General features: G+C 38.7%; 5 protein-coding genes across 6 annotated transcripts; 3 read left to right on the forward strand and 2 right to left on the reverse strand.

Moving 5' to 3' along the window:
- The first annotated feature begins 406 nt into the window (after nucleotides 1-406).
- LOC135244042 (aquaporin-8-like) lies at nucleotides 407-4,716 on the forward strand. Of its 2 annotated transcripts, none has more exons than XM_064316242.1 (5): nucleotides 407-434; nucleotides 1,799-1,925; nucleotides 2,260-2,474; nucleotides 2,976-3,110; nucleotides 4,659-4,716. In XM_064316242.1, the coding sequence occupies exons 2-5, from the start codon at nucleotides 1,851-1,853 to the stop codon at nucleotides 4,699-4,701; spliced, it is 468 nt and encodes a 155-aa protein (XP_064172312.1). In that variant the 5' UTR covers nucleotides 407-434; nucleotides 1,799-1,850; the 3' UTR covers nucleotides 4,702-4,716. The 2 variants fall into 2 exon arrangements, with proteins under 2 accessions (XP_064172312.1, XP_064172311.1); XM_064316241.1 differs by having other exon boundaries at nucleotides 413-568.
- A 4,572-nt stretch (nucleotides 4,717-9,288) lies between these two features.
- On the reverse strand, nucleotides 9,289-10,272 carry LOC135244047 (hemoglobin anodic subunit alpha). Its single transcript, XM_064316246.1, has 3 exons — nucleotides 10,111-10,272; nucleotides 9,664-9,871; nucleotides 9,289-9,504 (listed from the first exon to the last, which is right to left on the reverse strand). The coding sequence occupies exons 1-3, from the start codon at nucleotides 10,203-10,205 to the stop codon at nucleotides 9,376-9,378; spliced, it is 432 nt and encodes a 143-aa protein (XP_064172316.1). The 5' UTR covers nucleotides 10,206-10,272; the 3' UTR covers nucleotides 9,289-9,375.
- Nucleotides 10,273-12,407: 2,135 nt separating this feature from the next.
- LOC135244045 (hemoglobin anodic subunit beta) lies at nucleotides 12,408-13,535 on the forward strand. Its single transcript, XM_064316244.1, has 3 exons — nucleotides 12,408-12,587; nucleotides 12,744-12,966; nucleotides 13,324-13,535. The coding sequence occupies exons 1-3, from the start codon at nucleotides 12,496-12,498 to the stop codon at nucleotides 13,453-13,455; spliced, it is 447 nt and encodes a 148-aa protein (XP_064172314.1). The 5' UTR covers nucleotides 12,408-12,495; the 3' UTR covers nucleotides 13,456-13,535.
- A 2,099-nt stretch (nucleotides 13,536-15,634) lies between these two features.
- Nucleotides 15,635-16,900, reverse strand: hbaa2 (hemoglobin, alpha adult 2). The gene is made up of 3 exons (XM_064316243.1): nucleotides 16,740-16,900; nucleotides 16,056-16,263; nucleotides 15,635-15,852 (listed from the first exon to the last, which is right to left on the reverse strand). The coding sequence occupies exons 1-3, from the start codon at nucleotides 16,832-16,834 to the stop codon at nucleotides 15,724-15,726; spliced, it is 432 nt and encodes a 143-aa protein (XP_064172313.1). The 5' UTR covers nucleotides 16,835-16,900; the 3' UTR covers nucleotides 15,635-15,723.
- A 1,991-nt stretch (nucleotides 16,901-18,891) lies between these two features.
- hbba2 (hemoglobin, beta adult 2) lies at nucleotides 18,892-20,406 on the forward strand. Its single transcript, XM_064316245.1, is given in 4 exon segments — nucleotides 18,892-19,051; nucleotides 19,381-19,603; nucleotides 20,217-20,267; nucleotides 20,270-20,406. Coding segments are annotated over 4 exon segments (444 nt in total). The 5' UTR covers nucleotides 18,892-18,959; the 3' UTR covers nucleotides 20,348-20,406.
- The last annotated feature ends 2,844 nt before the right edge of the window (nucleotides 20,407-23,250 follow it).

The raw sequence follows: 23,250 nt of genomic DNA on the forward strand, positions 1-23,250 counted from the left end.
CAGGGTTAATCTCTTCTGTGGAGCTTTTTCCAACAGGGGAGCTGCCTGGGTCAGAATTGTAAATTAGGTCAAGTGCTGAAACTGTGATTGGAGATCAGGAAACAAGTCTTCCCCTTTTACGACGGGGCGAAGGCACAATTCTGGTTTATGCTATCCACAGATCTATCAAAGTTCATGCGATTAGCCGGTATATATTGGAACCGGCTTTGGGATCTGGAGCAAATCCCACATCGTACCGCCGGGCACAGGCTTGCGGACAAACAGCATAACGTTAGAGGAAAAATCAGCGCTTTGCAGCATGGAGACACACGTTTGCCTGCAAATCCCAACATACGTGTGAGTGGACAACACTCACGAGCAAGGGAAAACGGAGCTATCTGTTGCCAAATCCTTCCTCCGACCATTCCCTGGTCCAGCCCTGCATAGCTGAGATGGTGGGTACTGCGTTCTTCGTGTTCATCGGCTGCGTGTCAGTCATCGAGAACACTGAGGCGACGGGAAGGTTTCAGCCGGCGTTGGTGCACGGTCTTGCGGTTGCGGTCATGGTGGCATGCATGGCAGAGATCAGGTGAATTCCCGGTAAACTTTTAAACTGTGATTTTCTAGAAACATTGACCTTTTAAGTACGTTTAATTTCTAGTAGTTTGTGGGGTTTGTGTTTGTTTGTGTATGGTCACAACAGGTTCAGCAATGGAAACCAAGCTGTAAAACCATATCTTCAGAAATTCATTTTTATCCCTTGTAGAGCGGTCATGAGTCTCTGGTGTTAATTTCAAGAACCATTTATTTTCCTGACACCTACACTCCAATGGACATCTTGCATAGGGACACTTCGACACGCCCAGGGTGGGGGATCGAACTGGCAACTTTCCGACTGCCAGACAACTGCTCTTACCTCCTGAGCTATGTCGCCCCTTATTTAACTATATTTTTTGTCATCCAAGAAACCTGTAATGTCATAAAAATAAACATTTTTCTGCTGGGTCTCAGGAGAATATCTCTGATGAACAAAAATTGATGTAAGTTCATTATAATGCATGATTATATATTATTTTATGTCATATAGAACTTATGAGAGTATTATGAATGCTTTATTAGACCTTCTTCAAGTGAAGTGTTTCCAAAATAATTGTTACTGTTTACAGGGAGTTTGAAGCAATGTAATGGAAACTGTCTGCACATGAAGTGTCAGGCTAAAATCCAGTTCCACTGTGCCCTTGAGCAAAGTCCTTGCTATTTGAAAGTGCATCCAAGGGGAGCTGTTTGAAATATTTGTGTACTTTTTATATCATTCCAAGTATTTTGGAACACTAAGCATTTTGGAATGTAGTGGGTATTTTGACATATCTTGAGCATTTTAGGATTTTGGGAGACATTTGGAATGTTATGAGCATTTTGTAAAGTTATGAAAATTTTGGCAGCTTTCTTGTTTTGCATAGGTCACTGGTAAGCGTTTGCAACCTTTTGCAGAACCCTTCCTTGGCTGTGCTGTGTTTCTATGGTTGCGTCCACATGGTGGCGCTGTTTAGCTAGATGTACGAGGTGTCTCTACAGTGGCTGCTGCGGTCTGGAAACTAATTCAGATTTCAAATATTCCAACGGCTTCCACAGTGCTCTGCATTCACAGCCACTGCACTGGTTTTAACAGGGAAAAAACGCTACCATCCAGAAGGGTGTTGTGTAGAGTTTCCGGCAGTTTAAGATAAATGTTCAAGGGCATAATGTCTCAAATGGCCGCCACCTACAGAATGCACAGGAGAGGTCAGCCCTCTTCAGCCTTTTTACCTGTCTTCTATAGTGGGTCCCACTTCAACCCACCAATCACCATAGCCATCTACCTGTGTGGAGGTATGAAGCTCAACATGGTGACCCCGTACGTGATCAGTCAGCTGATTGGAGGGGTGCTGGGAGCCGCAATGTCAAAGGTCAGCGCTAACGTCAGCACGGCTGTGTGAACCTTATGTTCTTTTTCTGTGGAACTCCTTGGGGAAAAAGAGATGTGTGTCGAAATTTGGCAGAATATATTTTTTAAAAGCGTAATAAAACTATTAAAAAATATATTTTAAAGTCATTTTATAGTTTCTATTTTAAAATAAGCCATTTTCAAATAGAATAAAGCTAAAATAAAGCTGGGCATTGCAAAATGATAATCCAAATGTCATTTTATTTAAGCCGGTAACCTTCTGGTTGATAAATGAAGCTCCTTTGACCTGTGCACAAGGAGCCGTGTCCCTGTACTGAAACCATGTTTTTTCCCAGGTGATGACGACAAGGGCGAAATACGCCCAGGCCACAGGCGCGGCCTTCACCGTCCTCCAATCAGAGGATCAGCTGGGGGCAGCCATCTTTGGAGAGGCCACCATGACCTGCCTGGTCACTTTGGTGGTATTGATGGGTGCAGTCAACCACAAGAGCAAGAGCCCCCTTGTGCCCTTCCTGGTGGGCGGAGCCATCGTCATCTGCGTCCTGGCTGGGTATGTTCAGTGGGAGAGGGGGCGGATCTTACTGAGGGAGTGGTTTCCACAACAAGCTTGTGAACTTTAGCAAGACACTTGGTTTATGTCTGATTTCTCCTGAGGGTTTTAAAAGTTCAAACTTTTTTTTGACTTTTCTGATGGGGTTTTTTTTTTTGTTTACCTAAGTGAAGCATTAGTAATCTCTCTAGTGGCCAAATTATATTCACAGAAGATAAAAAAAAGTCAACTTCCGCAGAAAAGTGTGTGTTCGTGTATATTTATAGGATGCATGTATGTAAATGTAGAGTGAAGTAAAATGCCTGATAGTGCTTCCAGTTTTTTGAACTTTAAGAATATTTGTTTTGCCAGATAATGGACACACACATCTTTTTTAAAAATTTAAACTGTCTTAGTTGTCTTGTTTGGTTGACTTGGCAGCTTTGACAGGTTATGTAGTTGGTTAAATCAGCAGGTTGATGAACTGACTGTGGTCTGAAAGCACTGTGTGTGTCGTTGCAGGGGTGACGTGTCCGGGACGTGTTTGAACCCCGCCCGGGCTCTGGGGCCGGCGGTGATCACAAACTACTGGGCGCACCACTGGGTGTACTGGGCGGGGCCCACAGGGGGCAGTCTCGTAGCTGCTGCTGTCGTGAGGTGAGTGGGCCAGCGGTGCACAGGAGTAAAGGTCTAACATGCACCCTGTCAAATTTGGCTGTTTCAACAGAGTTTCTCTCTAGCCTGCACTTCACTACGCAGGTCAGCAAAGAGCTCTGGTCTCTTTTGCTGTGATAAACTGACAAATCATTGCAAGCAGGGAATTCCAAGGGATTATGCTGATGACTGGGGGAGTCGGGTTTAATGGGTGGAGCTCTAATGACCTGTCATTGAATTGTTTGTAGCTATCAAATGTGTGTGGTCTCAACTGCAAAAAATGATTGGTCCAAATCAGTGAGTCCCGGATAGAAAATTGTGACTTTTTTGTTGACCCATAAAGACCAAATGGACTTCAAGGAACACAAGGAGAAATTTTGATATGTTACCACCTAGGTTGCTAATTTCTGTACCATTATGTCACAAATATGTCACATTGGACTTTATATTTAGTGTGAGTAACATAGAGAATTAATACTGTTGGCTAAAAATCTAAACAGAAGTACATTTTCCATATTCTATTGTTTATTTTAACTTAACCAATGTTTATGAAGTCTGCTGACAACAACATTGTTACAAAACCTTACAAAGCTCTCTTAGCCAGCTGGAAAATTCATGCTGCAAGTTGATCAGCAAAACCTTGCTGGTGAGCCTAGCCAATCAATATGGTCTTGCTCGTTAAGCTGGTCATCCAGCAAGCTGGTCAACCAGCATGGTCTTGCTCGTTAAGCTGGTTAACCACATTGGTTATACCGGTTAAACTGAATGACAAAGATTTAATTAACTCTATTCTGTTCTATAAATATTGTATATTGTTTATTTATTTTTCTCATTAAATATTCATATTGTCATGGTAACATGAAATAGTGTGCAGCACAATGGTATGCTGGATGGCGTTTGTGCCTCACAGCAAGAAGGTCCTTGGATCGGATCTTGGATAGGACCTTTGTGTCTGTGGGTCTTTTCCATGTACTCTGGTTTTCTCCAAAGTCCTAAGACAAAGTGGTTAGGCTAATTGGAGAGGCTAAAATGCCCAGTCAGTTTTTTGGTACAGGCTGTTTTTGCGGCTGACTAATTGTTTGCATCTTTCTCTGTAGTTCTTTCTCTGTAGTTCAAGCCTTCTGCAGACAGTAGTCACTGATACATCCACCATGCCTGCCTTCTAAAGACTGATTCTGATCTATCAGACAGGTTTTTATTTATTATGGAGAGAATTCTTCAGTCATAAACTGTAATGTTCTACCTTAGCCTACCGGGCCCTTTGTGATTATTGAGCTCACCAGTGCTCTCTTTGTTCTCAATGATGTTCGAAACGGTTGATTTTGGTAAGCCTAGGGTTTGGCCTGTGTCTCTCACTGATTGTCCTGTATTTTTCAGCCTCAGAATGGCTTCTTTGACTGTCACTGGCACAACTTTGGTTCTTATGTTGACAAACGGCAATAACAGACACCAAAGGCATACATACATACACCCAATGCTGACAGTTTTTTGTGTTACTGCAGTCAAAATTAGTTGGCATAATCTCTTGTTTTTTTGCCCCCCTTTTTTCAGACTTTTGCTTGGAGATGAAAAGACCCGTGTTATCCTGAAATGACAGGGTAGCTTGACGGAATCAATTGCCTTTGGATTTCTTTTCTTGTGAAAATGTACATACGTGGCCAGATGAACATTTTAAAAGTAAACGGAACGGTTCTGAAACAGAGGTGTGTGTGTGTGTGTGTGTGCATTTGCATGCGTGCGTTTTCTCGTGCGTGCACGTGTTTGTGTGTGTGTGTGTGTTTGCCCAGGCGTTATCTTGTCAATGTTCTCACTTTGAAAATTTTCTTATAGTGAAAACGGAAATAAACAGCTGAGTGGAAACAGTTCTAAAATGTGTCTCCTTTCAGAAGGGTTCATTTCAGACCCTTTCAGTCTCTGTACCTGTCTGTGACTGTCTGTACTATTTCATGTTCGTCCTTAAATACACTTATTTCGATCATTTATCTCCTGGTTCCAAACCAGCTTAGGTTTGACTTGTATTACTTACACATAGACATTGATAAGCAGTGAAACAGCAAGTCTATCCCCATGTAGCATGACTTTAATTATTAGTCGCCTAATTTTAGAAAACATCCGTGGACATAAATATGTATGTATTTATAGCTGAGAGCTTAAATTTTAATTAGCTACTGGTTATAATATTCTAATATGAATTTTGCCAGTGTAATATGGGTAAGAGTGAAAAGTGTACCCGTCAGCCCCGGTCTCCTTTATATATAGCTACGTATTAGTTAGGCGATAGCGTAGAAACAACAATATTTTGACAAGACAAGCATATTTTTTAAAATAGGTACTTTCAACAGCAATACTTTGTATATGTACGGCATTCAACGATCATTTTATCGATCATCATAAAGTATCTGTAGGCCTGGCATAAAGGAGAGGTCTGGTTGGTGCACAGAGTCTGATGATCTTTTCAACATATAATGAGTTGTCCCTTTGGTTGACCAATGGGCTAGCACCAAGGTTCTGAATTTGATACCAGCTGATATGCAGCCTGTGGAGGGAAATGAGAAGGTGAGTGAGCCTGGTGACGTCATAGTTCAGATGAGAAGCACAGTAACAGACGTTCTGGGTGAGCCAGCAGAGGTACCAGGGAGAAGGGAGTTAAAGCTATCCAGATAGGAGATGACTAGTGCCTGGACTGAGAGGTGGGTAGAGTCAGTGGTGAGGAAGGGGCCTGTTCTCTGGATGTTGCAGAGGAAGAATCCACACATCCAACACGTTGCTGTGATGTTCTATGATAGGGACAGTTTGTTGTCCAGTACCACTTAAGGCTTCAACATTCTCAGTGAGTCTGCATGCGCGCCAATGCCTTTGTGGACACACACACGCCATCCGCTACAATCCAGCATAAGTCATTGTGGACGCAGGAGCTCACATGATATCACACCATCAGTGTAGCAATGATAGAACAGGCCATGTACCACGACTAGCGTAACCAGAACATCCCCCTGTTTAACTGCCTGAATTTGTATATTCACTCGTTGGTAACTTTATTAGTCTTATTCTTATTATGTCAGGACACAGCTGCCTGCTTGCATGCTTGTTGATGTTATATGTCAAGAACGGGCAGTAGATGGCAATGTTTCTCTTTTTTATGTTCAGCACTGGCCTGCAGCAGACGTTATTTTCTCGATTGAACACCCGTGAGTTACAGGCGTGTAATAAATTGAAATCAATCTTCTTCGTTTGTGAAAATCCGCTGCAGTCCTTATTCCCAATTCTAATTAAAAAACAACAACAAGTGCTCTTTGAAGAGGGAAGAAAAGAACAGAAGAGAGAAGAGATGATATTCGTGCGTATCTGGCGGTCTTCTCAACCGTCATTTTCCAAGTGAAAATTCCGCATACACCGTTGTTGTGTTTGCAGGAAAACAAACTAATCAGTCTAATGTGTTTGCCATGAATTGATTCACTGGTCCACTGAAGCATTGTGGAATAAAAACGTCGCTGTTTAAACAGCTTTGGAGTTACGTGAAGTGCATCTTCTTGCTGTCTGTCATCAAATGTTTTAAAAAAATGGCAGGACATCAGAAGCTCCATACTGATACATACTGTTTATAAAATGACTATTATGACACATGCATATCTGGAACTAAAACCATCTCTCAACAAGACCAGTCTAAAATTGAATCAGAGCAATCAAAACCATACGCTGCATCTGAAATGTTATTATTATTATTGTTGTTGTTGTTTATTCGGTACTCTATACGTGCGTGGACACCTATCCCTTTTAGCCTGCTTATCGGCCTATCTGATTCAGCACTGGACAGCTCCCTATACAAGAGTTCAGTGGTGCAAATGGCCAGGGTAGAAGCTGACTGACCGCCGATCAGAGAGAGGTAGCCCACTAAAACTGGCGTAACAGATTGTAAAGCCCGTAGCTTTAGATTGTAAAGATCTTTTGCTATCAGCAATTTTTCTTTGTGATCAAATAACGAGAACAGTTGTAGGCCCAGATCCAGTAAGAACTGGATCTCTGACTGCGGGTAATTTGTGCTCCTGTCTGCGGACTGAGACACAATAATATTGTAGCGATTTCCGCAAGAGACAAGCCAGGCGGGTCGCACTCCAGAGCCGCTGCGCTCATTTATCGACGTCAAAAGAAAGCAGTGCAAGCGCAAGATAAAACACACTAGTTGTATGCTCCTTTTATACCCAACTTGCGGCCCAGAATGCAAATCTGATACACAACAGTGCACCGAATCTTACTGGCTATTTCTCAGTCCAATTCTGGACTAGCTACATTAACACACGGAAGTTATTTGTGAATATTAAACTAGTTTAATGTTCACAAATAATAGCAGCCGCCGTTACAACATAAATAACCTTGTTGAATTCCTGTTGTATTCGGAGCGCTGTATGTAAACACTAAACTAAAATACTGTATATCAACTTATATAAACACATGTTTTAAATAGATATTTTCATATTTGTAAAACATTTTGTTTTATATTGTACCCTTCATAATTATTTTAAAATACAGCATTCAATAAATAATTTAAACTGTATATATAAGTTCAACTGAATTAACCAACATGAACTTTTCTCAAATTATACATTTATTTAATTTAATTAAAATTATACATTTAATTATATTACTGCCCAAAATATTTTGGTTACACACGGTATTTTTGAAATTGAGTGTCTTTAAATAGGTTAGTGGTATTAAATAATGTGAATATTTTACACTGTAATGTAAGCGTTAGGTAATAGTTTTTGTGATGCATGCAACAGTGATGGTCAGTGGAGGATGCGCTAAAAACAAAAACCAAAAACAGACCAAAATACACAGAATCTTCGTCCATATCGTCAGCCAACGAAACATAACATAACAAAAACGAAACAACTGGCGTATGTTTATTACATACACAACGGGACGCCGTCGCTGATCCACCGCGTCACTTGCTATGGTCACTAGTTATTCATACTTCCTAGTCCCGGACAGATGGAAACAGAAACGGTAACCGTTCCCACGAGTCCTGAGCAGCGCGGAACGGCACGGAGCGGCCCTGGTAACGGTTCGGCCCTGTGGTGGAAAAGTGCCTAATGAGAATGTAGGGGAGCAGCAGTCCTTACAATCTCATTGGTCAGACCCGCAACCTACTGTCATTGGTATATGTGTTTTGGCAGTTTTTTTGCATTTAAAATCGGACAGAAAAGGAGATTGAAGTTTGAGCGAGATGTCCACGAGCGTGCGGGATGAATTTGAATGAGCGCGGATTATCTCCTAGTGAGAGAACAGAAAATTTGTGCGCGAGCAGGGTAAATTTGTGGGCCTACGTAAATTTTTGCATGAGAGAGAGAAATTTGCTGAAGAAATTGTGCTCTCGCATTTACACTGCGGTGGGTTTCCTAGAAGCCTCTACGCTAAGAGCCGCTTTAAATGGTTCTTACAATCGTTCTTAAAATAACGTGGATTTCACAGACACATTCGCAACATAATTCTATACAAATCCGAATGCCTGTGTGTCAGGGGGCTTTTTGCACAATATTGTGGTTTGGCCCTTCTGTCTCACACACAGACACAAACACTCATGTGAACAGGCACACAAGCTCCACAGACTTGATCCACTCAGACACAGCCTTGCAGACACACACAAACACACAGAGAGAAACAGAGAGGAGAGGAGAGAAAGGGAGAAAGATAAAAGGAGAGAAACATGGCATTTATACCGATTAACTGCTTAAAAATCTCAATAAAACTCTATTTTTTATTAGCCTATTTGTATTATACCTTTAATATTTCACATATTGATCATATTTATTTGTATTCCATTGAATATTTATGTTTTCTGGTTCTTATTGGAATTAAATGTTGATAATTGTTTCTATTGGTTGCTTCATTCTGTCGCATTTTAACATTGTGCCAACCAACCCCGTGTTGCTTTGCAGTGTACAGCATGACTTTAATTATTAGTCGCCTAATTTTAGAAAACATCCGTGGACATAAATATGTATGTATTTATAGCTGAGAGCTTAAATTTTAATTAGCTACTGGTTATAATATTCTAATATGAATTTTGCCAGTGTAATATGGGTAAGAGTGAAAAGTGTACCCATCAGCCCCGGTCTCCTTTATATATGGCTACGTATTAGTTAGGCGATAGCGTAGAAACAACAAGACCCAAACACCAGTGTAATATTGAGCCATTTTTATTAATTGACTGGTTCTTTTGTTCAGGAAATACGACATCCAGAGCTGTGAACACGCCCGAAACGTGCTTTTAGCGGTATCTCTCGGAAAGAGCAAGAGTGAAGTTCTGGAAGAATTTGTCAACGGACAGGTGCACCTCGGGTGTGAAATCATTGGGGAAGGTCATGCAAATGACCACCATGATGTTGTGGCCCAGGATCTGAAAGAAAATGCAAATTGAAAAGAAAAACAAAAAAATCATGAATGCGTACATAAACAAGTTAATGAACAACGGCATCAGGATAATATGAGAAAATCATTGTGATCTTGCGATAACAGTGAAAAATACTATAAAACAAGAATTAGATATAATTCCCACCTTGAAGTTGGCAGGGTCCACGCGCAGTTTGAAGGCGTGCAGATCGCTGAGGCTGCCCAAAGCACTGGTCATATTTTCAATCCTATTAACGACGTCGCCGATGGTTGCCAAGATGAGGGCACCGTGCTTCCTGACCTCGGGAGAGGTGGGGGAAGTGTCCTTCCAGTGGGCGAAGTAGGCTTTGGTCTGGGGGAAGACCCTCAGCATTCTGACAGAATTGTAATAAAAGATTGCTTCAATCAATTTATAACGAGCACAAAGTAGTCTGTTACCTTGCATAAAGTTAACCAAACTACCATTCCAAACGTGATCACAATTCGTTATTATAGCCTTAAAGAATTCAATTTCCTTATATAAAAAATTGAATAATTGACTGAAGTTGGGAGAGCATCGTACGTATATCGATGAGCTCCAAACTCGGAATTAATTGTTCTGAAACTGTGTTACCTGCCCAGCGCTTCACCGCCGATTTCATCAGCCTTCGGGGCTATTTTGTTCCAGAAGCCCTTCACAACGGCCATATCCTTCGCGCTAAGACTCATGGCTGCGTTCTGATAGTCTTTCTACCTGTGCGAGAAATAGAAGGCTAACTTATCCTGGATGGGCTGTCCTCGGGCTTTTTATTGAATCGTAGGAGGTACACCCAGATACAACATCTAAGCTCCGCTTCGTTCGATTGGTCAAGAATGTTGTTACGTAAAAACATTTGGAGGTGTGCCGAGGCGTTTCTATCACTTTCAAGATTAGGCAATATGGTATACCTAGTTTATATAATTAATTTATTACAAAGTAAAACTACGCGAATCTTTTTAATAATTAGGCTAATTGTTGTTTTCGTGTAATAATAGATATAATGTAGACTATCGATTCTTATGACTAGGCTATCTGACTGATATGACTCGTTTTCTTAAATGGTGTATACATTTATTTTTAAAAACAGGAAAATTATTTCGAGGATTCGCAGCACATTCGCCTACTAGTCTTGGTATTCCCCTAGTGTGTTAACCTACATCGTGTCTGGTCAAGAATAATGGGATAATATTAGGTGATAATTTGAAATTCAAACTTTAGAATTTAGGATGAACTGCAACCTAAAATTTAACGTGACACGTCTGCTTTGTGTAGCTATTGGCATTCATGCGTAGGCTACTGGATATTCTTTTTAGGATTGACACGTTTGAAATGTCCTTTGCAGGAGTGCTCGATTGCAGAATTGTTCTTGTTACTTTGCATTTTCAATCTGGTGCCATATAACCTATTTCTGCAAAAGAATAGCCCACCGATTTTGTTGTGAGGCCACAATTTATTAAATCAATTCCACTGTTTTTTATGTAAGTGATGAAATAGTTATTTGTGCTTTATTTAAAAGGCCGGACATTAAATTCATAGCCTAAATGTGAAAGTGAAACTCCAAGAAAAAGCTAAATTCAGGAAGATCATGCGATAACAATATTAGCTAATCCCTTTATCTGCAAGTGATACATTGAATGTTTTTTTTCTATAGATTCCAATAAAAAAATCATGTAGGCCTATAATTGTAATAATGATATGTCTTATGCATTAACAGGGCGTTGCCTTAAAAGAGCATGCTAAATAAATAAATTAAAAGGAAATCAACAACAACAACAACAATAATAATAATAACAATAATAATAATAATAATAAGAAGAAGAAGAACAATTTTACCGTTCTAAGATCCGGCAATTCATTTTTGTTCCCTTTCGGGGAAATGAGTCTCTTGTCATAATTTCAATAATCATATAGATTAGCCTATTCTACAATGCTGCCACCTACGCTGTGTTGTCCAGGACACTCATATTATGTCAAAAAATTAAAATAATAAATAATTTTTTTAAATAATAGGTCTGCTTAAAATACTTGCATTATTATTATTATTATTATTATTATTATTATTATTATTATTATTGTTATTGTTATTGTTATTGTTATTGTTATTATTATTGTTATTAATAATAACAATAATAATAATAACAATAATAATAGTAATAATAATGATAATAATAATAATAATAACTGTGTTCAATAATAATTATGGCTATCAATGTAATAATCCTAATTTCCAATGTCAATCATTTACAGTATGAAATCAATATGGGTTTAGAGAAGTAGGTCTGCACTTTTCATTAATTTATATTTAGGTTCAACAATGGAATGCAAATTTGTGCTATTTCCTTTTTCTCGTTTCACTCTGCATTAAATAGCTATTCCTTAACTGACAGGTCTGTAATCATTAAAGAAATTGCTTGGCACTGAGGACGCTCAATGGGTGGAACTGGTCTGACTATATAGATAAACTTTTAATGTATGATACTGTTTTTTTTCTCCCATAATTTAGGCATGCATCCAGCTACCCTTTGCGTATAATCAAATACATCGTTAAAACAGTTGTATTCTAGCTAATGACTGGGAATTCTGCCTATTTACAATTTAAAATTAACATTCTTACAATTAGATTTTTAAAATATGTAACTTTCTTTAATGTGGTGCAGTTGAATAAAGTATTGTACTGGCTGCTTATGAAATTCGTAACTGAAATCAAATTAAAATTCCAAATTCTTGCAATTCTGTGTGAATATCTTGAGGACCACACCCTTCCAAGGTGACGTTTTTGGCGCAGCGCCGATCTAGGCCAAATTAAAGACCTCGTCTGGAGACTGAATACATCCAATCATTTTCGTGTTTTCATTGAGGGCGGAGAGCCGAGGATCTATAAAACGTTAGACCAGGACCCCGATTACCGTGGGATTCATTTAGCAGAAGTACGCTACAAGTGCAAGAACTCAACAAAAACCCTTTAAAAAAACCGCAAACATGGTCGAGTGGACAGAAGATGAGCGCACTGCCATTCTCTCCCTCTGGAAAAAGATCAACGTTGAGGAAATTGGCCCCCAGGCAATGCGCAGGTACCATATTCTCATTAATAAACAGTCCGTTATTTGTTTTTATATCTTGATGATTATACGTGGCCTGTATGTATGTATATACAGGTCGCAGAAGGCCATGTGGATGTTTTACATTTTTGACTGTGTGTTTGTCTGTCTGTCTTTGTGCAACTTCAGGCTCCTGATCGTATGCCCGTGGACCCAGAGGCATTTCGCCAACTTTGGAAACCTGTCCACGGCGGCTGCGATCATGAACAATGACAAGGTGGCCAAACACGGCACGACCGTCATGGGCGGGCTGGACAGAGCCATTCAAAACATGGATGACATCAAGAACGCCTACCGCCAACTCAGCGTGATGCACTCCGAGAAACTGCACGTGGATCCCGATAACTTCAGGGTGAGTTTAAAAAAACAAATAAAAAAACAACGACTCATAATTAAAACACACAAGCACACGACACACACACATACGCATGCATGCACGCACACACACGCACACACACAGCTTTTAAAGTACAAAATTACCTACACAAATTTTATCCTGCTTTATATGTAATTCCTGATTTATATTAAAGAATTTGTACGTTCGACCATTATGTTCCACCTAATTTCAGATAAGCCAAATATTTTTCGTTCTATCTATGTATTTAAAGTTACTTATTCTTAAGGGTGATCTTGCCCCTCATTCCCCTACATGTGTTATATCTGAATACTTTATTTACTCGGACTCATTCTGTTTAATTTTCTCCCGTAGCTTCTCGCTGAACACATCACCCTGTGCATGGCAGCCAAGTTTGGTCCCACTGAGTTCACTGCTGACGTGCAAGAGGCGTGGCAGAAGTTCCTGATGGCTGTCACTTCCGCCCTTGCCAGACAGTACCACTGAACTCCACCCTCTACTGGTACCCAGAGAAACGCCTCACTAGGCTGAAAAAAACCCAATAAATAAATTACCAGTAAAAACAACTGTTGTCATGTCTCTTCCTTAAAGCAAATTTATTCACGTTTTAATCTATAGGGCACCCCCATTGCAGGATACATGGGATCAGTTTAAATATTTGTTCATTACAGGGTATTCTGTTAAGGATGAGCCACCTAGCAGTTCTCCTGCTTGGATGGACCTGTTTGTTGAAACTGCTTGAAGTGTCTGTTTGTGCCTCTGACTCATGTCTGTGCAAAATTACACAACCAAACTTACGGATTTGAAGACGAGTAAACAATTATCTGTAACTTTATAAACCCGTTAAAATGTTTGAAAATCAGGGGTGATTTTCCCGAAACATGTCGTAGTAATAAAGCCTTAAAAGTGTCTCTTCAAGCCAATTTTCTCATTATATGAGTGTTTCCCAACACATGTAACTATTCAAATAGTAGGCCTACGTGAAATGTCCATTATTTCCGCGACATGCTGAGACTTGTCGTTTTATTCCAAGGAGTGTTTTGTGTGCGTCACGTTAAATCCCTTTGTGGCCTACTTGTAGAGGACAAACCAATTAGCCTAATACAATTATTTTAATTTTAACGGTATATTTAAAAAAGTGCCATTTGTTAGCACACGCTTCGTAATGTAATTTTGATTCCATATTGCAAACACACCTGAATAATTAATTTAAGTGTAAGCTACCTTAAGGTAACTCAAAGTAATTCTTGAGTTACGGCACCTTTTGGGAAACACATGTGAAATGTTCACGAGTTGTCTTAAAATTGTGCGTGAAGTAGGCCTATGTCATGCATTTTCAAGATTGGCAAACTCACCATTGAACGTGTTTCAAACGTTTTTGGCACCAGGCTCAGACTGAAACGGTTAAACATCATTGCTTGTTAATACATTTGTGAATACTACTGGTGTACAATGCTCTATATACCTGAGCACACTTGTCGTCTAGGTATTAAATGTGTCATATGTTTGGTTTTACGGTGTAGCTTTTGGACTGCAGTGTGAGATGCTGGCAATATAACATGTTTCAGAGAAGTGTGAATGCTTGACTACACTCTACTGCATCGAAGGAAATGTCAGCGTGAGCACTGCTGTAATTGGGAATTCTGAATCGGGTAGGAAATGGGTGAAGCATAAAATAAATAATGCTATCATAAAATAATGTTTTTATAATAAAAATGTATATATTAGGTAAATGTGTTATTATATTATTGTGAACATTCAGTATTTCTTTGAAATTTTTTCTAAATGTTTCATACACTTAACTAATAGGCGTATGTCCCATTTTTAAAATGCATAAAACATTTAGCAAAATGTACAGAACATCTATTAATTATTTTACATTTTGCTAAACAATTCAAACAAATATTTTATTTGTTGCGTGTATAAAACTTTTAGCTAAAAGTGCAAAGCATTTCTGTACATTTAGCAAAATGTTTTATGTATTTAGCTTAATGTTTCGTACGCTGCTTTTGAGCTACTTAACAATTGTGTATGGTTTTTGTCAAATTCACCCAGGTTCAACTTTTAGTAAAAGCGGAATGACACTTTTGAGAGATGTATTTCATAACCGGTGACTAAACTAGCGTAGTTTGGTTTTTGTTTTGTGTTTCTGTTTGCTGTTTGTCATCTGTATTTGCTTTATGTCCTTTTGCCTATATGGTGTCTTTGAATATAATAAGATGAAAAATAATAGAGAACATGACTTATGATCTTCATGCCTTCATTATAGTGGATTTTAAAAATAAAAATCACATCTTTATCACAAATAAATAACACTTTCATTGTTAGATGTGATCTAACAGAGGTGAATGACAACAATTAACCATATATGTTATTTATATTGTTTGAAATTTGAGACAAAGATCATATATATTGAGTATTTTTGCAAAAAAAATATTTATGAATTGCTCTAATATTTCAGTGATGTCCTGGGTATAGATTTGCCAGGCTAACAGTTTCTCAGGTGCTAATAACTGAAGAACTGAGAACACAAGGGTTAAAGTGCATTTGCTTGCTATAGGTCATGAACCCCAAATGCCCCTACACCAGGTTGCTCATCAGAAACTTCTGTAAACATTTAAAATATCCTTCATTGCAAATGAAAAAACTGGGTTGGACACATTGCTTCTGGAAAGAACTTTTATTTTTGTTCGTTTCTTTGAATTGAGTTTGCTTGGCAGACGGCATTTAACAAAGCTGCCAGTGGATGACATCTTATCGGTATTTGTCTGACAGAGCTGCACCCACAGCTGCAAGGAATTTATCCATTGCCACATGCACCTCAGCGGTGAAATCAGCCGGGAAGTTGACCGCGCAAGCCACCAGGAGGTTGTGGGACAACGTCTAAAATGATAAAAGCAGTAAAATGAGAAAGGTCAAAAATAATTGAGGAATTACATGATCACACCACAAATGTCTTACTCCAGAAATGTATGGTCAAGAAGATTGATGCTTTTCCACTATTATGACAGGGAAGGGGGGCATTCCCCGAACTTTTTACATGTGCTCGTATAACAGTGAATCATTGCATAGTTAATTTGCCTCACCTTGAAGTTGCCAGGGTCGATGCGCATTTTGAAAGCATGCAGGTCACTGAGTGCACTTAGTGCACCGACAAGGTCATCCATTTTGCCGACAGCATCGCCAACAGCTGCCATGATGACCTTGCCATGTTTCTTGACAGAGGGAGAGCCAGGTCCAAGGTCAGGCCAGTGAGAAAAGTATACTTTCGTAGCAGGGAAGACTACGATCGTTCTGGCAAGAGATGAGAACAACAGTCAATTTTACTTCATGTAAGCAATAAGAGTTCTGCATACTTTATAAAGCAACAGCTCTTAGCGACTTAACATGAACATTAAATTTATTTGACAGACGCTTTGATCCAAAGCAACCTACAATGAGTACATCGAAGGACTTCCTTTGTACTGGGCAATCATTCATCATGAGAGAGTATATGCCTGCATGCTGTGGTTCAGCACCCAGGTCAGTATATGTCTCGCAGCCCTTCTTCACAAACATGTCCATAAATATATTTTATAAATATATAATACATTAAAATCAACAGGCTAAGTCTGTGCGATATGAATACTGAAACTGAGAAATATTGCGTCTTCCATGATTGTCACAAGCACTAAACACCCACACTAATTTTCTGTCATAATTTAATATGGATTTGGCCACATTCACGATCATATCTGAAAGGAAATGGTGAACATTTTTAATCGGTCTACCTTGACAGAGCCTCGGCTCCGAGGTCATCAGCCTTGCTGGAGATCTTCTGCCAGAATCCCGTTATCAGGCTCTTGTCCTTTGCGGTCAGACTCATTTTTAGCTGCTTTGTAACACTTGTCCTGTTAGAACGACTGAGAAGAGAATCAGTATAGTCGTTTCCAAAACAGCCGTTTATATATTGAGCAGTCTGAGTGGACACACCCACAAAATTAATTAACCACGCCTCTGGAATGTATGCCATGCTGGCCCTTATTCTGCTGTAATCTCCCCACATCACAGTCTTCTCTTTTTTGTTTAATGACATATTCCCAAATACAGAGCTCAGTGTAGTGCATGACTCAATGAGATATGACTAACATTGCAATTTACCCAACTAAAAGGGTTAAGTCTTTTCCCAAATAACTCAATAAACATTAGCATTAAGACATTAATTTAAACCTTTTTCCAAAAGGATTGCAGTTGAATACCATTGGAATGACATGCTCACCAGCCATTCACAACCCAGACAGGGCATTCAAACACAATACCGGATGTAGAAAACAAATAAAAAAACTCAAAATTAATTTGCTTTAGTAGATACTAACTTTACAGTAGGCTACACATGCACATTGTAAGTAATATTCGACTAATTACACAGTGAACGTTAAATACAGCTAAGAAGGGAGGGTTGTTCATGAAATAACAATGAATATTATGTAAAGACTATAACATGTTATTTCTAGGTAAATATCAATTTGTGATGTTGGTCTTGAGGTAAAATACCTCAAAGTAGAACTTAAAGCAACAGAAAAAACCCAAAATAAGTTATAGTGTTTCATTTATATTTGTATATGTCTGCGTGTTTCAATTGTACCATTATAACTGAGGCTGTACCTCTTAACAATAAGGTTTTCTGAGTTTCTTTATATGACTTTTGTCTGTGTATGGGTTTTTGCACAAGCACTATTTGCTACTGAAGCTCCCTTTTTCCATGTCTCATGCTCAAAGTTTGATAACATTATCTAATTAAAAGTGGAACAGGATCTCATGGGTGGACTGTGTCTGAACACAAGGATAAGAAATTTGCTTCAAACTTGATAATGTTCATAAAAACTCTTAAAGGCACCCCTACCCACAACCCTTCCCCCCACCTCCTAAACATAGACTTAGAAATAATACAGCCCTGCACTGAATAAAATATGAATTTTTGTTTATAATATGAATAAAATGTTTGATCCCATAAAACTCAAATTAAATGTTACATGACTACAGGTTCAGATATGTAAATAGGACATTTTAGTGACCATCCTGGGACACACTGCTAATCTGGAGTGCCTTCAGTGTGTTGAGCAAAACTTCAAATAATATGAATCTAAAGTCTGTGCTGAGCATTTACAGCCAATACAATAATTTATCAAATCAAAGCTGAGATGCATTCTGGCAAACTGACAGGCAGTGCAGTTCAAGCTCAAGTTTATGTGTATTTATTTACTTCTGCAGCTCTGTTCTTATTTTGCATTCAACCTGCTCCCATCAAAATTATAAGTAAAGAGTAAAATGTGAATATATGGATAATAGAGTAAATTATTATATAAAGGGAAAGTAATAAGACAACACACTAAAAGGTTAAAAGAGTACTAAAAGAGTAAATTGTACACTGTGGAATATCATAAAAAATCTATTTAAAAAGAAAGTAAAAAGACAACATGGTAAAATGCCTTTTTTACTGAGAATAAATTAGGAATTCACTTGCGGCCAGTACTAAAAGAGTAAAATGTGAATACATTCTGGAATACCATAAACATTCTATTTAAAAGGAAAGTAAAAAGACAACATGGTAAAATGCGCATTTTTTTACTGAGAATAAATAAGGAATTCACTTGTGGCCTGTTCTCAAAGATTCCACAAACAGGCATACATGATAGCACAAAATGTATTATGAGTGAATGATTACTGTAACGTTTGGACTGTCGATTTAAATAAATTTTATAAGTTTTATTTTTTAATTCGTGCTTGGTCTTGAATGTTAAATTGTATTCTCCGCGGGACGTTTCCTATTATGGAATTTCATCTGGAACGAATCCAGTCGATGTACGCTACGTCACGCCATTTGGAAAGAATTAACCAATCAGATCAATTGTCCCATTCCGGGGGCGGAGGGAAATTACCACGATAAAAGGGCTCAGACAGTGCAGATCAGATTCAGTTTTCAGCTTGTTGCAAAAGCGGGAGAAGCAAACATGGTCGAATGGTCAGCCAGCGAGCGCAGTACTATCACTTCCCTCTGGGGAAAAATTAATGTCGCTGAAATCGGACCCCAGGCTTTGGCGAGGTAGGACTGTAAAGTCTAATATAAAAAAAATAAATAAAGAAAAAATTCTATTTATTATACTATATTAATTATATATGTAGTATGCACAAACGTTTTTTTAAACATTATAATATGTGTTATGATGTTTATATATATATAATTTGTTTAAAAAAAATTGGCATACTACCAGCCTACTAGCCAACGTACCTGCTCTACGATACTAACCTTTGACTAATAATTATGTCACTACTAATAACTAGTATAACACATTGATGTCAACCTGTATTATTATTATTATTATTATCATCCTGTCTCTTCATCAGTGCCTTATCTGTTGTTTGAAATTGTAGAGTTTTGATCGTGTACCCCTGGACTCAGCGTTATTTTGGGAAGTTCGGGGACCTGTCCAATGCTGCGGCCATCCAGGGTAATGCCAAGGTAGCGGCTCACGGAGAGGTCGTTCTGGGCGCCCTGGAGAAAGCTGTGAAAAACATGGACGACATCAAGGGAACATACTCCAAGCTGAGCCACCTGCACTCCGAGAAACTGAACGTCGACCCCGATAACTTCAGGGTAAGTCGACCGGTGTGCGGTACTGCGACCCACCGGGGCTCAGACAAATCTGTGCAGCATCCACAGCGAAAGGAAAATCGCATCTGGCACAGGGAAATTATACGTATTCCCATTCCCTAAGATAACGAAAGGACGTGATCCAAGCGTTCTCATGCGTGACAGCGGCCACGGAATGGATAACTCGGAGCTGCTACTGTATTTTGTCGCACAGACACCGTTTGTTGCATAATTGGGTCAACTGTATACAAGTAGATGCGAACGACTATGTACTTGTTGTACTCTGCACAGTTCCAAGTACGCACCAGTTCCTGGGTTCAGTTTAACTGCAATGCACCCTGTCCGTAATACAATTAGCGTGCTCTCAAAAAGTATTATATTGCACATTACTATAAGGCAGGCTGTAACTCAAGGCTTTGTGGTAGTAATACATAGAAATCTGACGCGTGTGTGAATTACTTATGCATTCAATTAAAAATACGTTCGACACACTGAATGTATACATTGAATCTGGGCCCTGCCGTGTGTCTGCTTGCGATCTGCAAGCATTAGACTAAGGGTTTAAGAGTTTCAACGCTTTCTGAGTTTTCTAATCTATCTACATTTTCATCCACAGCTGTTCGGTGACTGCCTCACCATTGTTTTGGCTGCCAAGCTTGCGGTGCAGGATTCTGCCCGGAAATCCAGGCCGTGTGGCAGAAATTCGTGGCTGCCGTGGTCAGCGCCCTTACAAAGCAGTACTTCTAAAAGCAACATCCAATCACTGAATGCTTGAATACAATAAATAAAACAAATTTTAAAAGACATTTCCCTGGCTGCTTTGTTTTCTTAGTTTCTCTCTTTCTTTGTCTTAATTTGCATATAAATGAAATGTGCTGGCCCTTCACAAGAGGCAATGCAATTGTCAATCCACCACCAAGGCCCAACCCACCTAGTCCCACTCCCCAAAATATCAAATGATTTCATAGCCTTGTTTTATTGGTGCTTTGTTTGCCTCTGTAAAGCATGTTTGTTGCAGATATGGAAGAATGCTCATATGCCTTTATATTAAATAATTATTAGAACATTTCTGACTATGCCGGTAGCCTCCAATTAATTGAGAATTCATAAACTTCTCTCAATAATAGCTTCAATAATTGAAAGGGGTGCTGTTCCCACAATATACAATGTCCTATTTGGGACAAAAACATATTTTTTCTTAATTCTGCTCTTTACTTCACAATTTTAGATTTGCAATCATACAATTCCCATGAAGTTGGAGTGCAGAATCTCAGTTTGAATTTGAGTGTTTTTATGCATTTTGGATTTGAATCGAAAAAATGAAAATTAGGTTGAAGTGCAGACTGTCATCTTTAATTTAAGGGTATTCCTAAGGGAAAAAATATTACGCTCTAAGTATACCTTTAGGAGATAACTAACTACTAATTTTGTCTGAAGGTTGTGCTTTTGTCCAACTTTTGTCCACATCTCTGTAGATAGACCAGTGCCTATTGTTTTTGCACCACTGAACTCTCAAATGTGCATTCGTCTTTGTAATGAGAGGTTTATGCAGTGCAACCGTACTATCATGTTCCTCTCTATGTAGTGTCGGACAAACTGTTCTTGCTGAAAGTCTGATCACGTCCTGCATTGACATTCTTAGTCACCTGTGGAAGAGTTGCTCTTCTGTTTTTACTTACATATCGCACTAATGCACGAACATCGTGGTCATCGAATGTGCGCTGTCGACCGCAATCTCCATCCCCCTTTAGTCACTGTTTCTATTGCCACTCTTTCCAGGCTGACATATTTCAGCAACTTTTTTTCTCTTCTCATTTGGAATATATTTGATTGTGATATGGTGTGCTTGCAGTGGTGGTGACTATTTCATTCTGATGACACGGTTCCATGTAAGTGAGGTTTAGATTCAACATGGCTGGCTGCACTCAAGCCTGGCTGTGTTCAATCAGCTGATTAATCAATTTACCAAATTATCAATTTAATTAGGCTAATTGGTTGCTTGAGTAATTAAAGGGGCAATTACTTTTTCACATAGGTGTTATGGATGTTTGATAACTTTTTTCATTAAATAAATGAAATAATTATTCAAAAATGTGTTTTGTGTTAACTTAGCGTCCCTTTGTCAAATACAAAAATGTGTCTAAAGATGTGAAACCATTTAGTGTGAATATGCAATAATCAAGGAAATCATGAAGGGGGAAAAAACGTTTTCTCGGCATTTGTGTATCCTGGGGTATGACTGGAAAAAGAAATCTGGTTTTGTCCAGTATCAGAAGTACATACAATAACTGCAGAATAAAGAAAATACAAAACAATATTTGGGATTTCTTTGTTGTTTTTTTTTTAACAAATATGTCCTGTAAGTTCACTGAGTGAGAATTGGATCAGGGAATTTGGTACAGATGTGCTCTTTATTTTAAGCTTTGAACCATGTCTGTACTGCATATAGTTTTGGAGATAATGGGGTTTATTTTAGACTGGAAGAGAATCGTACAAAAAGTCTTTCAGCAAGTATACTAGTAGTATGGTATCTAGGGATGAACTATATAGTGCACTAAAATACCAACTGAAGTATATGAAATTTAGTATCATTATTTGAAATGCAGCTGGGTGGCATGGTGGTGCAGTGGATACCAGATTAAAATTTACATGTCTGCATGGGTTTCCTTAAACAGCCCAAAGACATGCAGGTTAGGCTTATTGGAGACTCTAAATTGGCCATACTGTCGGTATGAGTGTGTTAGTGAATGATGAGTGTGCCCTGCAACCTGTATTGGCGACTGGTCCACGGTGTGTTCCTGCCTCTTGCTAATGCATGCTGGGATAGGCTCCAGCCCCTTGAGCCATTTTGGTATACTTAAATTATATTATTAATAATTATACTTAAGTATACAATTTTTTCAGCAAGTAAATGACCATTTTGGTCCCATATATAGTGAGCTTCATAATGTTTGGGTGAAGACATATTTTTTCTTGATATGGCTCTGTGCTCCAGAATTTTAGATTTGTAATCAATCACATGTGGTTAAAGTGCAGATTCTCAGATTTTATTAAAGGGTATTATTATATATTTTGGCTTATCTGTGCAGAAATTTTACTACATTTATACATTTTACACAATATATTTATATATCTGTTTTACATTTAATATATAGAAAACTTAAATTATTGTGGATGTGGCCATTTTCAGTAAAACTCATGTAACTCATGAATGCTTTGTCTGATCATCACAAAATTTGGCATACATTAATATGTCCCAAACCTTATGGTACCCTGAGGCAATGTACAAAAAGTGCTGTACAATTTTTACATGGTGACACCAGAGCGTATACAAATATGGGCACATTACAACTCTGCGTAGAGGATTCCAGAGGTGTGGTAGATGAGCAAGAATTCAGTGTGTGGAAGGGACACAACTGAAAAGTGCTGAATAGTGGTGCACACAGCACAGCATATGAAGGTTGTCTTGCTAGAAAGGAGTCAATGGCAGTGTGGCAGGTTAAAGTTCAAAAGTATATTTCATATGCAGAAGCAATTAAGTTGGTTTAGAAAGCAAATAAACCGGAGAGAAGCAAAGAAGATGAAAAGATGCACACATTTGCAGACAGCTGAACAAAGTGGATAACAGTAGAGCTGATGAAAGTATTCTT

The sequence above is a fragment of the Anguilla rostrata genome, chromosome 17, assembly GCF_018555375.3.
Source record: "Anguilla rostrata isolate EN2019 chromosome 17, ASM1855537v3, whole genome shotgun sequence".
Classification (NCBI taxonomy): Eukaryota; Metazoa; Chordata; class Actinopteri; order Anguilliformes; family Anguillidae; genus Anguilla; species Anguilla rostrata.

Coding starts and splice junctions, on each gene's coding strand:
- hbaa2 (XM_064316243.1), bottom strand. CDS start 16,834: ATGAGTCTGACCGCAAAGGACAAGAGCCTGATAACGGGATTCTGGCAG. Junction 16,264..16,739: donor GGAGCCGAGGCTCTGTCAAG/GTAGACCGATTA, acceptor ATCTCTTGCCAG/AACGATCGTAGTCTTCCCTG. Junction 15,853..16,055: donor TCGACCCTGGCAACTTCAAG/GTGAGGCAAATT, acceptor TTATCATTTTAG/ACGTTGTCCCACAACCTCCT.
- LOC135244045 (XM_064316244.1), top strand. CDS start 12,496: ATGGTCGAGTGGACAGAAGATGAGCGCACTGCCATTCTCTCCCTCTGG. Junction 12,588..12,743: donor GGCCCCCAGGCAATGCGCAG/GTACCATATTCT, acceptor GTGCAACTTCAG/GCTCCTGATCGTATGCCCGT. Junction 12,967..13,323: donor TGGATCCCGATAACTTCAGG/GTGAGTTTAAAA, acceptor TTTCTCCCGTAG/CTTCTCGCTGAACACATCAC.
- LOC135244042 (XM_064316241.1), top strand. CDS start 432: ATGGTGGGTACTGCGTTCTTCGTGTTCATCGGCTGCGTGTCAGTCATC. Junction 569..1,798: donor GCATGCATGGCAGAGATCAG/GTGAATTCCCGG, acceptor TGTCTTCTATAG/TGGGTCCCACTTCAACCCAC. Junction 2,475..2,975: donor GTCATCTGCGTCCTGGCTGG/GTATGTTCAGTG, acceptor GTGTCGTTGCAG/GGGTGACGTGTCCGGGACGT.
- LOC135244047 (XM_064316246.1), bottom strand. CDS start 10,205: ATGAGTCTTAGCGCGAAGGATATGGCCGTTGTGAAGGGCTTCTGGAAC. Junction 9,872..10,110: donor GGCGGTGAAGCGCTGGGCAG/GTAACACAGTTT, acceptor CAATTCTGTCAG/AATGCTGAGGGTCTTCCCCC. Junction 9,505..9,663: donor TGGACCCTGCCAACTTCAAG/GTGGGAATTATA, acceptor ATTTTCTTTCAG/ATCCTGGGCCACAACATCAT.